At 38.1% G+C, this 17,309-nt stretch overlaps 1 protein-coding gene across 8 annotated transcripts in view; it reads right to left on the minus strand.

The window, feature by feature from the left end:
* The window catches only part of SGCE (sarcoglycan, epsilon), a 71,191-nt gene that overhangs the window by 18,654 nt on the left and 35,228 nt on the right, over positions 1-17,309 (minus strand). For all 8 annotated transcript variants that reach the window (XM_021101978.1, XM_021101974.1, XM_021101979.1 and 5 more), the window contains 2 exons: positions 17,095-17,167; positions 11,536-11,734 (listed from right to left, as the gene is read on the minus strand). In XM_021101978.1, the coding sequence (XP_020957637.1) occupies positions 11,536-11,734; positions 17,095-17,167 (272 nt within the window). The remainder of the gene's footprint in view (positions 1-11,535; positions 11,735-17,094; positions 17,168-17,309) is intronic.

Raw genomic sequence — 17,309 nt, forward strand, 5'->3', positions numbered from 1 at the left:
CGTTACCACTGAGCCACAGTGGGAACTCCTGATTTAATTTTTAATAAGACTGTGATATTATATTCTAGAGGTGTGGAGCTTTAGGAAGGCTCATCAATTCTACCTAGGAGTTCTGTCATCTTTTCTACTGCATAGACCCCCTACTATTAGGTCTCTCATTATAAGGTCTCTCAATCTTTCATCTAAGAAGTTAATATAAGAGAAAAAGTATTGTTTGGTGGTACAAGTTAGGCAAACAATTTATTTCCTTGTTGTGTATCTTAGCAACTGGGGGAAAGAACTCTACTTAATTGGCTAGTAAGAGGTTCACAATAAAAGACAGTGCTAATAGCATTTAAATAATCTTGGAAGAGCTTGAGAAGGTAGAAATTTTGTAGGTTTTTCAAAATAAAAGGGAAAATCAGGAAATTACTCTAAATAATATTACTTCCTTTCCCAATGACAATACCATAGCCACTTATAAAATGGAATAAACCCATTAAAATCCTCAGCTGTCTTCTTTGCAGAAATTGACAAATGATCCTAAAAATCATAGGGAAATTCAAGGGACCCAAAATAGCCACATGCACAAAAAAATTTTTGATGAATAAAAACAAAGTTGGAAGACTCACAATTACCAATTTCAAAACTTACTACAAAGCAATAGTAATCAAGAAAATTCAGTACTAGCATAAAGCTAGGCATGTAGATCAATGAAATAGAATTCAAAGTCCAGAAATAAAACCTTTAGTAAGCTGATTTTGTCACAAGGGCCAAGACAATTCAGTAGGGAAAAAAATGATCTTTACAACAAATGGGTATACTGGGATAACTAAGATATCCAAATGCAGAAGAAGGAAGTTGGTCCCCTACCTCACACCATATAAAAATTCACTCAAATCAGACTTAAATGTAAGGGCTAAAACTACTGAACTCTGAGAAAAAAAAACAGGCATAAATTTTCATGACCTTCGATTAGGCAATGGTTTCTTAGATATGACAGCAGAAGTTTCATCACTAACAGAAAAAAAAAAAAAATAACCTGGACTTAAACTTTGTGCTTCAAAGGACATCATTAAGAATGTGCAGGAGTTCGCTTTGTGGCACAGCAGAAATGAATCCAACCAGTATCCATGAGGATGCAGGTTCAATCCCTGGCCTCAATCAATGGGTCAGCGATCTGGTGCTGCTGTGAGCTGTAGTGCAGGTCACAGATGCAATTCAGATTCCACATTGCTGTGGGGTAAGCCAGCAGCTGTAGCTCCAATTGGACCCCTAACCTGAGAACTTCCACATGCCACAGGTGTGGCCTTAAAAAGCAAAAACAAACAAACAAACAAACTAAAAAAACGTGTAAAGGCAACCCACAGAAAGAAAAAAAAATTGTAAATCATATCTAATAAGGGACTTGTTTATACCTATAACATATAAAGGACTCTTGAAACTCAATAACAAAAAGATAATCCAATTTTAAAACAGCAAAGGATCTGAATAGATATTTCTCCAAATAACATATACAAACATCTAATAAGTGCATGAAAAGATGCTCAACATCAATAGCTATCAGTAAAATAGAAGTCAAAACCACAATGAGACCACTTCATACCTATTAAGATGGCTATAATGAAAAAAGGTAGATAATAGGAAGTGCTGGTGAGGATGCAGAGAAACTGGAACTCTCCTCCTCTCCTTGTGGGAATGTAAAGTGGTGCAACTGCTTTTTAAATAATTTGGCAGCTCCTCAAAAGGTTAAATACAGAATTACCATATGACCCAGAAATTCCATCCCTAAATTTATGCTCCAACAGAAATTTAAATATATACCTATAAAAAAACCTTATACATACATGTTCATAGCAACATTATTCATAATAGTCAAAAAGTGGAAACAACTCAAATGTTCATCAAATGATGAATGGATAAAAGGTGGAATAGCCATATAGTAGAATATTACTCAGCCATTAAAAAGAATGAAGTACTGTATATGCAACAACGTGGAAGAAAACTTGAAGACACGATGGTAAGTAAAAGAAGCTGGTCACAAAAGACCACACATTGCATGATTCCACTAATATGAAATGTCCAAAAAAGGCAAATTTATAGAGACAGCAAGTAAATAAATTGTGGTTGCCTAGGGCTGGGGGTTTTGATGGTGGTGACTGTTATGGGTATGGGAAGGGAGTGTTGGGAGGATAAAAATGATCTAAATTTTACTGAGGTAATTATTGCACAACTTTGTCCATAAAATAAAATCCACTGAGTTATATATACTTTAAATTAGTTAACTGTATGGGTATGTATTCATATCTCAATAAAGCTGTTATTTTAAAAATGAAATGAGGGAGTTCCATTGTGGCGCACTGGAAATGAATCCAACTAGGAACCATGAGATTGTGAGTTTGATCCCTGGCTTCACTCAGTGGGTTAAGGATCCAGTGTTGCCATGAGCTGTGGTGTAGGTTGCAGATGTGGCTTGGATCTAATGTTGGCTGTGGCACAGGCCAGTGGCTACAGCTCATATTAGACTCCTAGCCTAGGAAACTCCATGTGCTGCCAGTGTGGCCCTAAAAAGACCAAAAAAAAAAAAAAAAAAAAAAAAAAAAAAAAAAAAAGACATGAACAAAAGTATGGCACAAAAATTCAAAGCTATGTTAATGTAAATATGAAGTCATACCCTGAATTGACAACTGTGTCCCAGAGTATGATTACACAAACCCATTTTGTTGCTCTCTGTGTAGAATTTATATTTGGACTTACGATTCACTTGAAAGATTTTTTCTTTTATCTTTCTTTTTTTTTTTTTTTTTTGCCTTTTGTTTTTTTAGGGTCGCACCCGCAGCATATGGAGGTTCCCAGGCTAGGGGTCAAATCAGAGCTATCTATGGCTGCCCGCCTAGCCTATACCAAAGCCACAGCCATGCAGGATCCCAGCCTCATCTGTGACCTACACCACAGCTCACGGCAACGCTGGATCTTTAACCCAATGAGTGAGGCCAGGAATTGAACCCACAACCTCATGGTTCCTAGTCGGATTCCTTTCCGCTGCGCCACCACAGGAACTTCTGAAAGAAGATTTTTTTAAAAACTATCTTTGAAAGACAAATAGTATCTATTGGACTGAAATTAAAATTCAAGTTAAAAATAAAAAGTTCAGAAAAAGTAGCTATCAGAAACCACTGGTAAAGAATTTAGAAGATTAGTGAATAAAAATAAATTCCATTTACAACAATTTATTACTTTTAAGCCTCATATAAAGGCAATTTCTATCCTCTTATAAACTGCCTAGCAAAGACCATATTTTCCTTGATAATTTTGAAATAAATTTATAAATACAGAAATAAATATTTTTAAAACTGTTAAAAGTTCTCCTCCTTTTACATAACATTGATTTGCATTTATAATTAGTAAGATTTTAAATTAATTCGCTTCAAGATAACATAAATGGGTATAAACATAGGTTTTCGGTGCTTTGAAATGTTTATTTTTCCCCCTCAAATTATAAAAGCAATATAAAAACATTACCTAAAACTTGGGATATAAAAACAATTAATTTCTATTACCAAGATCACGATTTTCATTTTCCAATGTACTTTGCGTAATATTTTTAAAGTGCATATATTTTAACCTAATTGCAATCATCTCTAAAATATAATTTCATATCCTGCTTTTTCACTTAATGTGTCATAAGCATTTCTCATATTGTACAGTCTTTGTAATTATAGTTTTATAGCAATATAATTTTTTAAGTGCACATGATTTATTTAGTACTTATTTCAGAATTGGACATGTAAGCTGCTTTCAATTTTTTGATGTTATAAATAATATTGTAAAGACCATCTCTACGAGTATTCTTTAATGTTACTATCTTAAAAGAGATGCCTAGAAGTGGAAACATTTTTATGACAGTTGACACATACTGCCAAATTACTTTCATCTCTACATGGATGATTCAGAAGCTTCACAAACTTAATATGTTCCGAACTGAGCTCATCATCACCCCACCCCACCTCCACCTGTTGCTCCTTCTATCTTCTTCTCTCTCAGTGATTGGCATGGCCAGATGCTTAAGCACCATCATCTCTAACTCTTGTCCTTTTCCCTACATGTTCAATCTATCATCAGTCTCTGACATTTACCCTGAAAGAACTCTCATACACACCTGTCCACTTTTTGTTCCATCCCACTGCTACCACCCCGGTTTTAGTCACTGTCACTTTCCACATGGAGTGAAGTGAAGCAACAGCCCCTTGACCATTCTCCTTGAACCCAGTCTCTCTCACTGTCCTTAGGAAGCCCACTAGCAGAATGAATGATACCAGTTTAAAAACAGAAGCAACTGTATATTTCCAAGTTGCTAAGAGAGTAGTTCTTTTTTTTTTTTTTTTTTTTTTTTAAGGGCTGCACCCGCAGCATATGTTTGTAGGTTCCCAGGCCAGGGGTCTAATTGGAGTTGCAGCTGCTGGCCTACACCACAACTGCAGCAACGCCAGATCTGAGCCATGTCTGTGACCTACACCACAGCTCACAGCAACGCTGGATCCTTCACCCACTGAGTGAGGCCGGGGGTTGAACCTGCATAATCATGGATTCTAGTCAGATTCGTTTCCACTGAGCCATGATGGGAACTCTGAGAATAGTTCTTAAAAGTTCTCATTACAAGAAAAAAAATGTAAATGTGTGATGCTATGGGTGTTAAGTTACTATGATCATTTCACTAAATATGCTTATATCAAATCATTATGCTATACACCTTAAACTTATCCAATGTTACACTGTCAATTATAAAACTGGGAAAATAAATAAGTTAATATGTAAAATATATAAGACTACTCAAGAGAAGTAGATAATGGATTTGCCCTGTAGGTCAAAAAAATGCACGTTTGTTATTTCTTTTGTAGAGTAAAGTTTCAACATGTTGGCTTTTAAAAATATAACTTTGAGGCATTCCCGTTCTGGCGCAGCAGAAAAGAATCCGATGAGTATTCATGAGAATGCAGATTTGATCCCCAGCCTTGCTCGAACACCAGGTCAAGGATCCAGTATTGCCGTGAGCTGTAGTATACGTCACAAACGTGGTCTGAATCCTGTGTTGCTGTGGCATGCACCAGCAGCTGTAGGTCCGAATTGACCCCTAGCCTGGGAACTTTCATATGATGCGGGTGCAGCCCTAAAAAGCAAATAATAATAATAATAATAATACAATTAAATTAAAATTTAAAACTATGTATATATATATATATAATGTCTACGAGACCATGTATAACACTAATAATTCTATGCTATACATGCAAAAATTACATTTTTCACAACCAGCTGTTTTCCTAGATCTTTGACATGGAGCTATTTTGAATGGCTAACTTTTTGAAATGCACAAATTAAAAATTTTTATGAAATGAAAGGAAGATTATCTTTACCTTTATGACCTCATCTACATGCTTTTAAACTTTCAAATATACTTAAATAGATGGGATAGGAGCATATTACCAAGTACAAGGCTCTCAAGCAATGTTAATGAAACATGGTGACTCAAATTGTTAGGGATTGATACACTGAAAAAAACCCTTTTCCTTATGAAGTATTGTTTCTTCGTGCCAATTTGAACAACTCAATTTCCCTTGAGGTAAAGACCATTTACTGAGGCCTTTACACATACAATGTGGAGAACTAAGTTATAGGTAAAAAAAACTGCTTTTTTCAGCAATAGCCAGATAAATAGATCCAATGATTGTATTTTTACATAATCATCCAAGTAATGAAGGTAGTTGTGTATACATGATATAAAGGACCATTTAGAGAAGAAGATGTCCACATTTGTTACCTGTTGCCTGAGAACTTTTAAGCTCTTAAAAGAAAAGGCATCATGATTCCTACCTCTGTCCCCCACCTCACTTCTTTGTTCCGTGCACATCAGTCAATCGAAAAATAAGAATAAAGACTAAATAAAACTAAATAAAGAATCTAGTTCAGAATAAAAATTAAAGAATAATGGTCGCTTCTAGACCCTAGTTTTACTGCTTGTTACTCCTGTTTACTGGAGAAGGGATGAATTATTTTATCACAGAAGGAACTGGCACACAAGATTCAGCTTCTCCTGGGTTGTTTTTTTTTTTTTTTTTTTTTTTTTTTGCAGGAGGATTTTCCTGCTTGAAGAAGGGAGGCATTTGGTTTGCATCTATTAACCCCAAATTTCCCAATCCATCCCACTCCCTCCCCCTACCTCTTGGCAACCATAAATCTATTCTCCACGTCCATGATTTTCTTTTCTGTGGATAAGCGATGAGATCCTGCTGTACAGCACCGGGAAGTATGTCTAGTCACTTATGATGGAGCATGATAATGTGAGAAAAAAGAATGTATACGTATGTGTAACTGGGTTACCTTGCTGTACAGCAGAAAATTGACAGAACACTGTAAACCAGCTATAATGGAAAAAATAAAAGTTATTATAAATGAAAGATAAAAAATTAAAAATAAATTAAAAAAAGAAGGGAGGCATTTGGGTCTGGTCTACTCTCTTAGCCATGTGGTGGAACTTAGCAGGATTACTTGCTAAAATGAAAATTTTAATTTAAACTATTTTCAGCCAAGATAAAATCCAAACAACTTTTCCTGGTGTACAAGGCCTTACAGGGTCTGGCCTTTGCCTTTTTGATCATTATCATTTCTGGAACCCTGACCCCATTTCCTCACAAAATAGGTTTCCAGATCGACTAGGCGTCCTCCTACCCAAGCTGTTCCCTCTGCCTAGACCCTTACTTTCTCATTTGTTGAACAGGCTAATTTGTACTTATTTAAAACTCGTATTAGGGAGTTCCTGGCATGGCACAGCAGAAACGAATCCAACTAGGAACCCTAGGTTCAATACCTTGCCTTGCTCAGTGGGTTAAGGATCCGGCATTGCCCTGAGCTGTGGTGTAGGTCACAAACACAGCTCGGATCTGGCGTTGCTGTGGCTCTGGCGCAGGCCGGCAGCTGCAGCTCCAATTAGACCCCTAGCCTGGGAACTTCCTTATGCTGCTGCCAGTGCAGCCCTAAAAAGAAAAAAGAAAAAAAAGAAAAAGAAAAGAAATCTCAGATCAGGCTTCATCTCCTCTAGGAACCCTTTCACAGGAATCAGAAGTAGGGGAGCAGCTCTCTCCATTAATATCTCAACTATGATTCGTACAACACTGTTTTCTAATTATCTGATAACTTGCCTAGTTCCTAATAGATGTGAGCATAGACATTAGTCTTTAAATCACTGAATCCCAGAGACAAATACAATATTCTCCCATAAAAAATAATAAATGCTAAACTATGAAGAAAAAATGCATCTATGCACAGGATAGATATTAGAATAGATATTAAAGACATAGTTGCATTGATTTTGAAATTTATTTCTATATTTATAAACATAGACTTATACTGGCTTCCAATTTTTATTTTACTAAAGGCTTTTTTCAAAAATTCTAATCTCATATCACCATCCTGCCCTAAAAGAAGGAGCAGTTGCATCAAAAATATAGGAGGTATATTACTTAAGAATAAAAGACTGTCTTGTAAATCACCAAACATGGGGACAAATTCAGTGGAGCACTATAAACTGGCCTAGGACCATGACCTTGCATCACAGCAGCCTTTGGCAGCCTTTGACTTAACATTCCCTTCCTCAAGTGTAACTTCTCCCTGAGCCCTTTACGGGGCAAAAGCAGACAATTAATTAGAGGGAGTACGTTGTGAGATTGTCTAGAGAATAAACTAGGATTCTCTGTTGCTGATTGAGGCTAGATCCACAGGCTTTGGTAACCAGAGGAAACAGTGGTAGGTTTGACAATCTCTTATGAAAAGTGAGTATATTCTTTAATCCTCACACCCCATCATTCCCTTCATAACCACCATTTACACTGCATCACTCACCCTGGGTTGGCAACTATGCCATGCCCAGAATGAAATATGAGCCTGTTCCTCTTTCCACCAGGTTTATCCCAGGCTAAATGCATCCACAAGTCCTTAGCATCTGGCTCAGTGTCAGGAGCAAAAGCAGCACCAAGACCACACCCAGAGAGAGCACAGTTACCCTGAGGTTACGGGTCTGGAAAGTGAAAGGGAATCTCTTCAGGAGGCTCAGCCTTCCTTGCAGGAACTTACTCACTTCAAATCTTTTTAATTAGTTTCTGTTAGATTTAGAAGTTTGAAAGTTGCCAGTGAGGTCTGCAGAGATTTAAAAAAAAAGGGAGTTCCCATTGTGGTACAGCGGAAACGGATCTGACTAGGAACCATGAGGTTGCATGTTTGATCCCTGGCTTTGAGTGGGTTAAGGATCCTGAGTTGCCATGAGCTGTGGTGTAGGTAACAGATGTGGCTCAGATCCCACATTGCTGTGGCTCTGGCGTAAGCCAGCAGCTACAGCTCCAATTAGACCCCTAGCCATATGCCTCGGGTGCAGCCCTAAAAACACACACACACAAAATGCACATGAAGAAGGATGAGGAGCTGGGACCCTGCAGAGGGGGTTCCTGAGGACTGACATTTAGTGTCACTTTGGGCTATGGAAAGGCTGTAGGTTTGCTCTGAGGGTCTACTACTGATCATCCACTGTTGCTTTGACCAATACAGAAAATTCTGCAGTCAGTAAACTGTGGTTGCCATGTGTTATAGCAAATAATTTCATGGAGGTTTTTTTTTTGTTTTGTTTTGTTTTGTTTTGTTTTTTTTTAAATCACAGACTGAGACTTATGCTAAGTATTAAGCAGAAAACAAGTTCACAAGTTACTAGGTGCTTAATTTATACTTCTGAAGTGTACTTCAAAATAAAATTTTAGAAAAGAAGGGGATGCAATTCCTTTGCTATCTCTGACCCTACTTGATCTTTTCAGTATTTCACTCTTAAAGTGATTTATAGTCCACGTAATTTTCAAAAGAAAGAACAGAGATGAAAAGTTTAGTAAGTGAACTAATAAGAATCATGATACACCATGAAAAAGAAAGGAAGACATCCCAGTACAGTGGATTAAAGGATCTGGTGTTGCCACAGCTATGGCATAGGTCGCAGCTGAGGCTTGGATTCAATCCCTGGCCCAAGAAATTTTCATATGCTGTGAGTGTGGCCAAAAAAAAAAAAACAAAAAACAAAAAAAAAGGAAAGGAAGGCACAAGAGATGAGTTAAGCACTGGATTTCTAAATTTAAGGTAATAGAGTTTTTAAAAACCCCAATTTTTGTTACCATGATATTATATAACAACCAAAGAAAATATGTAAAATCACTCCCAGGGACAAATTTTTCTTCTGGAATTATACTTACGCAAGATCTTATTTCACTGGTGCTCATATAGGGACACTGAAGTAGTAGAGTTGGCATGGAGTACAATTTATAGAAATTCTATTTTAAAAGACTTATCGTACGAATACTTCGTAAAGGTTATGGCTTAACATTAAATTAAAACTCATGGAAAGCATTTCAAGTTGGGAAGGGATCTGAGACAACAGGGTCCAAATAAATGCCACGGGACTGACTCTCTCAAATATCTGACAGCACATGGCTCCCGCTAGCAGGTGCTGGGGGTCAGTCAGCTAATGACTGAATTCTCAAACAAGTACTTGTAGGACAAAAAATTCTGTTCCTAATTTAGAGTCACATGCTCAGGCCCAGCCCTAGGCTCAAAAGATCCAGAATCACTAGGGGGAATCAGAGGCCAGGAACTTGGGTATATCTACTGGCAATTCTCAGGCTCAACATAGCTGGGCAGCACTGTCTTAGGCCAGAGTTTGGTTTAGAGAGTTTTTTGTTCAATTCAGTCTGGTTGTTTCTAAAAGTGCCTCCATAGGTGAAGCCTACACTACTGATTAGAGAAGGGGTGGGTCCAAAAGAGAGCACAACTATGGAAAATTCTACCATTGCCTGGCTTTTCAGGTCGCTTCCTCCAGTATCTTTTGGTCTTTGTTTCTACAATCACTGTGGAATGCATTACTTTAGGAAAGTGTCTAAAAGACTCAGTATTTGGAGAGTGTCTTCGGGGGGATACCCCTGTTCATCCCCTTCTATGGTCCTACTTTACTTACTCATTGGGAAAGAGAACCATCTTGTACCTCTGAAGTAAAACTTTAAGCTCCAGAATCACCTTCTCCTGGAAAAAGCCAACCAGCCAATAGGCAAGAGATAAAGCAACTATTTTCCTCAAAGCACTTTTTTTTTTTTTTTTTTTTGGTCTTTTTAGGGTTGTACCCGCAGCATATGGAGGTTCCTAGGCTAGGGGTCTAATCAGAGCTGTAACTGCCAGCCACAGCCACAGCCACAGCCACAGCAATGGGGGATCCAAGCCGAGTTTGCGACCTACACACAGCTCACGGCAACACGGGATCCTTAACCCAATGAGAGAGGCCAGGGATCGAACCTGCAACCTCATGGTTCCTTGTCGGATTCGTTTCCGCTGCACCACGATGGGAACTTCTGTCAAAGCACTTCTATGTGTGCTTGACTGACTTCAAAATCCATTACTGTACCATACAAGGTACAATTTAATTCTGAAATCTGTAAGTTGGACTTTACAGCTCACTGCTTATCCCTTATCCCCCCACTGCCTACTCCCTCATACCTCATCAACATCTATTTGCGATCTTTTCCTTTATTTCCAACAAAGCTCTCCTTTAAAACTGTCCTTAAATTTGATTCCTATTAATCCAGGTATTCTAGTTAATTCCAGGTATGATCTGTATAAAAATTTTACCAAGAATATGGATAAAAGAGGAGTTAGAAAAGGATGCGCTACACAAAGTGTGATTTATTTCATATCACATACTTTTATAGAATTGGCTTAAAAGAAGGAAGATCTGCCTCAGTTTATAGATTAAAAATTAAACAGCAAAATTTCATTCGACATTGACATTCGATCTGCCAAATTTACCCAGGCATAAGGAGTGTTTCATAACCTCTATGAGGGTGTAAGTCTTATTCTGTATCTATGAGGCTTGAATATAGACAAGTCCCTTTCAAATGTACTACCCTATTTAATCATTATAACAACCCTGATGGAGAGCATAGTCCCTGACGGAGCAGATGAAGTTGAGGCTCAGAGGAGTGCAGTAGTTTGCCCAATGTCACCCAGCTTGTGAGTGACAAGCCAGGCTTTAGGAATGGGTTTCAAATCCACCCCAGCCATCAATCACCGCCACTTGGTGGAAAGAATGTAAAAGGCGAAGAAATAGTTTCCTAGAATAAAGTTACAGCAGTCTGCATGTCCTTCTGCAGCTGATAACTGGCGCATCAATTTCCTTTGAAATTCAGGGCCTTAAATAATCGGCTTCTCTAAGGAAGGTACGAAAGACTTTAGTGCTGTAATTTATGGTGCTGATCCTGATCTACAATTAGATTTCAGAGGACCTGGAACATCAGATATAAAGAACCATTAATGTAACCTCTTTGTCAATATAGAAAATTGCTAGTTTTTTCCTACCTTTACAATACCTATTTCTTATTAAAAAGAAAAATGCAATAGGCCGTCTTCCATCTACAATAAGTTTGATAAGATCATCATATTTAAAAATCCATATTTAAGGCAACAAGAAAAAGGTCTGCTTACCCCTCCTTCATGTCATTAATGGGAAGCGGAACCCTGCCGCCCCTGTCTAGGGCCGACGTGATGTTGATGGCGTTCAGACGCTCAGGCTGCCACACATTTTTCACCGCCCCAAGAAAGTCTCCGAGAACCTCGCTGGCCAACATTTCTTCTACATTCATATTTTTAATGAAGAATTCTGCTTGGTATGGTAACGGGAAGTCTAATTTTGGGGGAAAGGGTATGCATATCTTTAATGAAGTAGTCTTTTGAAAAGGAAACAAAAGCAATGTAAGGCTTGTCGCTTTCGGTTGCTTTTAAGATTTGCACTGCCCTGGTTTGGGGGAGCAATATTATTACTGGCTTTAAAGGCTTTCTATATAACAGAGGACTCATCTAAAAACATGACATATATTTGACCCAGAATTTTGTCTACAATGTAATAAAATCCAAGGGACAGCAGGGCAATTCACAATTATAGGGTGAATAAAAAAAGAAAAAGCCAAATCTGTCTCTAGCTTGCCAGTGGCCTGCCAGCCTCCTAGCCCTACTAATGTACCCAGGTAGAAGGAGCATTTCCCAAAGTTATAAAAATATTTTGTATCTGCAGTCTTTTAAAGTTGACAAATCTTTTTCAAATACAGCATTTCATTTAGTCATTTCCATCCTAGGTAGTGCTGCTATTTCCATTTGAACAGAGGAGGAAGCTGAGGCACAGAGCAACATGTTTTCCAAATAGAGAAGACATGACAGAATATCTGTAACTTGCTTGTAGGTTGCTTACAAATAATAGGAAATATCATATTTTAAGTCTGCAGTATAACTGATCTTTCTGGAGTAGGCTAAAAATATTATATCTTACTAAAATAATTATTAATTGCATTTTCAATAACAACTTTGAAATCATAGCAATTTCACTCTTCGGATCACTCCATAATTAAATATTCTACAGAAATAATACTTTAAATTTCTCAGAAATTCCATATCTCACATCGTTAGACATTGAGTTAGCTTCTTTCCTCCCCAATGTTTCATTAATAATTTCCCTCTAAAGATGCCAAGATTAATACTTTAAACCAACCCACTGTCCTACGCCACAGCTGTGGCAACACCAGATCCTTAACCCATTGCACCAGGGGTTGTTGAACCACCACCTCCACAGAGACAGGCCAGATCATTAACCCAGTGCACCACAACAGGAACTCCTGTCAGAGATATTTCTACGAATCAATATTCATCTCTGCTTACTTCTACCTGCACCTCAGCAGCAACCTGAACTGCTGCAGAGATAATGCTGGATCCTTAACCTGCTGTGCCACAGTGAGAACTCCAATCAATATAAGAAACTTCAAATAAACATAGTTTATTTCAGATTCTCTAATGTTACTCAAATTACAAGCTATCGTTTTCAGAGTTTCTGTTGTGGCTCAGTGGTAACAAACCTAACTAAGATCCATAAGGATGCAGGTTTGATCCCTGGCCTCACTCAGTGGGTTAAGGATCCAGCGTTGCCATGAGCCGTGGTGTTGGTTGTAGATATAGCTTGAATCTTGCGTTGCTGTGACTGTGGTGCAGGCCTGCAGCTGTTGCTCGGACTCAGACCCTAGCCTGGGAATTTCCATTGCCATGGGTACGGCCCTAAAAAGCAAAAAAAACAAAAAACAAGCTATCACTTCCTATATTCTGGTTGTTCTACTAGGACAAAGAATAGCTTTCTTTTTTGTTTAAAAATATTTCTGTAACAATAAAGGCTACTTTTTTGAAGATTTACCATGAGGCAAGCCAAGTTAAAGGAAGGAGTGAATGACCATACCTAATACAATCAGAAAGTGAACTGGTACTTGTATTGTTCTCCAAACTTTCAGAAGCAAAAGTGGGTATTTAGATCATTTGAACTTGACTTGTATGATTTTTTTTTTCTTTTTAGGGCCACACCTGGGGCATATGGAAGTTCCCAGGCTAGGGGCCAAAATGGAGCTGCAGCTACTGGACTATACCACAGCCACAGCAATGCCAGATCCAAGCTGCATGCATGACCTACACCACAGCTTGTAGCAATGCCAGAGATTGAACCCACGTCCTCATGGACAGTAGCCAGGTTCCCAATCCACTGAGCCACAAGGAGAATTCCCCTCATATGATTTTTATCTAAGCTAAGAGACTGTGTATGTAAAGTACTCAATGGAGCCCCAATACAGTGTAAGAACTTAGAAAATATTAAACTTTAGCAATTCTTATAATAATATATAGAGGTTAATTACCTGGATTTTGCTCTTACAGGGTAAAAAACATTTCTGGACAAAGAGTTAAAGTCCCCAACAGCAATTAGATTACTTATACCCTCTGACTTACTAAAAATTCATATACTATCTTAAAGTATTTCACTCTAACATAATCAACAAAAAATTGAAATCACACAATAACAAATCTTGACCTCACTTATTATGAAGCTTTATCAATATTAAAGGACATCTGATGTCAGGTGTGAAGACAGGGAGGTAATTCTGGCTTAGAGTTTGCAGGAGGGTTTCCTGGAGTGTAATGCCTCCCTCTAAAGAATAAGTTTTTCAACACCCTAATCACAGAAGGCTCTTTACTCATCTCCACTGTAATTTATTCTGCTTATGATTTTGTTAGATTTGTTTGATATATAGCCATCTGCAATCTTCTAAAATATGATATGTTTATTCTCTTTTATGTAGATAAGTTTCCTGTTTTATACAGATAAACAGTAGCTTCATCATGCTACATTTTCTCCCACACTGAGAAAGAGTCATGCAGAAAAATGTCATGAACAGTTTCTTGGCAATAAATAATATTTGTAAATAATACCAAATATAGTTTTTGAGTGTGCTAGAAGTCTATCGCCTGTTAATTCCATTCACTGTTTTTAGATCCACTTTTTAAAAAAAGTGTGCAATACTTTTTCTTATTACCAATGCTACTCCTTGGAGAACTACGATTTGGTTTTCCCTCATCCATGGGACCTTCCTTAGGGGCTCCTTTCTGAGACCCGCTGCTGCCAACACCCCTGCAAGGCTCCAGGTCACACAGCTGCCTGCTGTCTACCGGGCCAAGTGCTGCTGCCAGCCCTCCCAGAGATGAGTCACAGTAGCTTTCTAACTTTGGGGAAATCCCATGCCTGCTATATTTGGACATCACAGAGGCCAAGGGAACAGTAGGCCAACACATTGGTGGCAGGCCTCTGAGGCACTAAACTCAATTTAGAGAATCACTCTATGTACTCTCCTTGAGCGTCATGCTGTGTGATTCTACATGACTAATTTCTCATTAGGTCTCCCACAGCAGGAGACAGCTGGGCAAGGAGTTGGACTGAGCATGGTTATCCTGATAGTCAACTCTTGTAACTTTTCCTAACCTCATCTGGGAGAAATAGCATGTACGTCGGCATGCTCAATGAGATGCATCCTAGTGTCCATAAGCATTCCATCTAGTCGAGCAAGGAAAAATGCCTGTCATTTAGATTGCTGGTTTTCAGGGACCCCTATGTAAAAGAGGGCTTTGAAAGCCATGTATTTATCCTCCCTCAACTCTGATTGAGATAAACAGCCCCTAATGCCAACTTTCAATTCTGCATTAGGCTAGTAGTCTTCCATTAGTATCTGCTTGAATATGGGTCCTGACACAGCAGCATCACCTGTTGGATGCCTGTATACTCTGTATCCACGGGACTGAGACCAGACTTAAGGAGGAGGTTCAAACTGTAGACCAGATTATCTTTTAGTTTGTAGGGACCCTCACACCTGACAAAAGGTTCTGAGTCCCTCTGGGGGCATAACAGTGAGGTTAGCGGTCTAAGTCCACTGTAATGTAAGTAGGCAACTGTACTGATGAATTCCCAAGGAGAAAGAGACCTTTGCAATCCTCTGTTCATTAAGGGTATTCTGATTCTACAAGGACAGCTTGGACTGGATGCAAGTATCCAATTACAATTGGAGTCAAGAATAAAAATCTCCTTGATCCAAACATGAATACCTAAGAAAAGTCCCTAGGAAATGGAAAAATGAATAGAGGGTCTTCTGTCCAGGCAAAAGGAACTGGTCCTTCCACTTTCTTTTCATATATAAAAGTCATTTTAAATTTTAAACTAGCATACTTGTTGTCTACAACTGATCCAGCTAAAATGCTGGGGGAAAACTCATGTTATGGGGTTCAAAATCTTCAGGCAATCTTCCCAAATATGCACTGTATTATCAACTTTACAGAAATACTTTCATTCATATAGTGGGTTTTTTGTTTTGTTTTGTGTTTTTGTCTTTTTAGATCTGCACCTGTGGCAATGGAAGTTCCCCATCTAGGGGTCAAATTGGAGCTGCAGCTGCCGACCTACACCACAGCCACAGCAATGCCAGATCTGAGCTGCATCTGCGACTGACACCATAGCTCAAGGCAACGCCTGATCGTGAACCCACTGGGTGAGGCCAGGAGTCGAACCCACGTCTTCATGAATACTAGTCGGGTTTGTTACTGCTGAGCCACGGCAAGAACATCATTCTTTCACACAGTGTAAAGGTAATTTTTAACTCAGCCTTTGCTGAATTACTACAAATTCTAAATTAGTAGGCCCTGATAAAAGGTACTGTGTTTGCTCATTTGTTTTTAATTTTACTAGTAAATAGAAGTAAGCATTTTCCTATCCAAGATACAATTATTTTACTATTTTGGAGGGGGAAATGCTTTATCAGTTCTTCTTCTGTCACTCTTATAAATGATAACTGGTATAGTATCCTATGATTTATAGATTTTAATCACAAAGATTATGGTGGTGTGTTTTTTTCCCCAATCAAATGTCAAACTAGGATCAGAATACTTGAGAATGGAATTCTTGGCATATTTCTGTGTCCCTAAGCTCCTAGGTGTCACTTACAGTTTGTCCATGTGTAACTAAATTACTGATGGACTCCAGCAATAATGGATGCATGATTAGCTATTTTGAAAGGAGATTGTGACCCAAAGCACCAAAGCACAGTTTATTTCTGTCCATCAACAACTCTTTTTTTTTTTTAATGGCCACACCGTGGCATATGGAAGTTCCTGGGCCAGGGATTGAACCCACACCTCCACAGTGACCCAGCCACTGCAGTCGGATTCTTAACCCAGTGTGTCATGGTGAGAACTTCAACAAATCTTTATTATCACATACAACTGGACTATTAGCTATGGCAGGTTTTGAAGTAAAATAATACCAATCGTGCATGTATTCTATAATCAGCCCTATGTGGAGCACATTTTGAGCTTTAACTGATGGCCACCTTATCTCAGACTTATGAAAAAAATGGTATTCTTCATCCTAGTTTACAGATGATTTAACCAAAACCTGGAAAAATAAGTGGTCTACATATTTGACTCCCTACCTTGAGATCCTCAGCACCATAACACATTATGATGTTTTATAACAAATTAAATATTGCTTAGTTTTCTCTCCTACATTTTACTATTTCATTAGTTCTAGTAGGTCTGTGGTGCTTTAAAATCCTTAACTATATTTTACATAAATATAAAATGTAATAAAATACTTCTTGCACATAAGGAAACAATCAACATATGTTTCCATATACCTACCTTCTGCTGACATTATATTAATTATCAAATTATGCCTCGCAGTCTCAAAGGTACGCCTATTGTAGGCAGTTATCTGTTAGAAAAAGAAAATCATATTAAAGAAGTGAAATGTTATTTGGAAAATGAAGTTTATTAAGGACAAAATGAAAACAAACTGTCATTCTCTCCATTTTCATTACTTGTTTATATACTTACAAAATATTCCTTCTCTGGGC

The sequence above is a fragment of the Sus scrofa genome, chromosome 9 (genome assembly GCF_000003025.6).
Source record: "Sus scrofa isolate TJ Tabasco breed Duroc chromosome 9, Sscrofa11.1, whole genome shotgun sequence".
NCBI classification, from domain to species: domain Eukaryota; kingdom Metazoa; phylum Chordata; class Mammalia; order Artiodactyla; family Suidae; genus Sus; species Sus scrofa.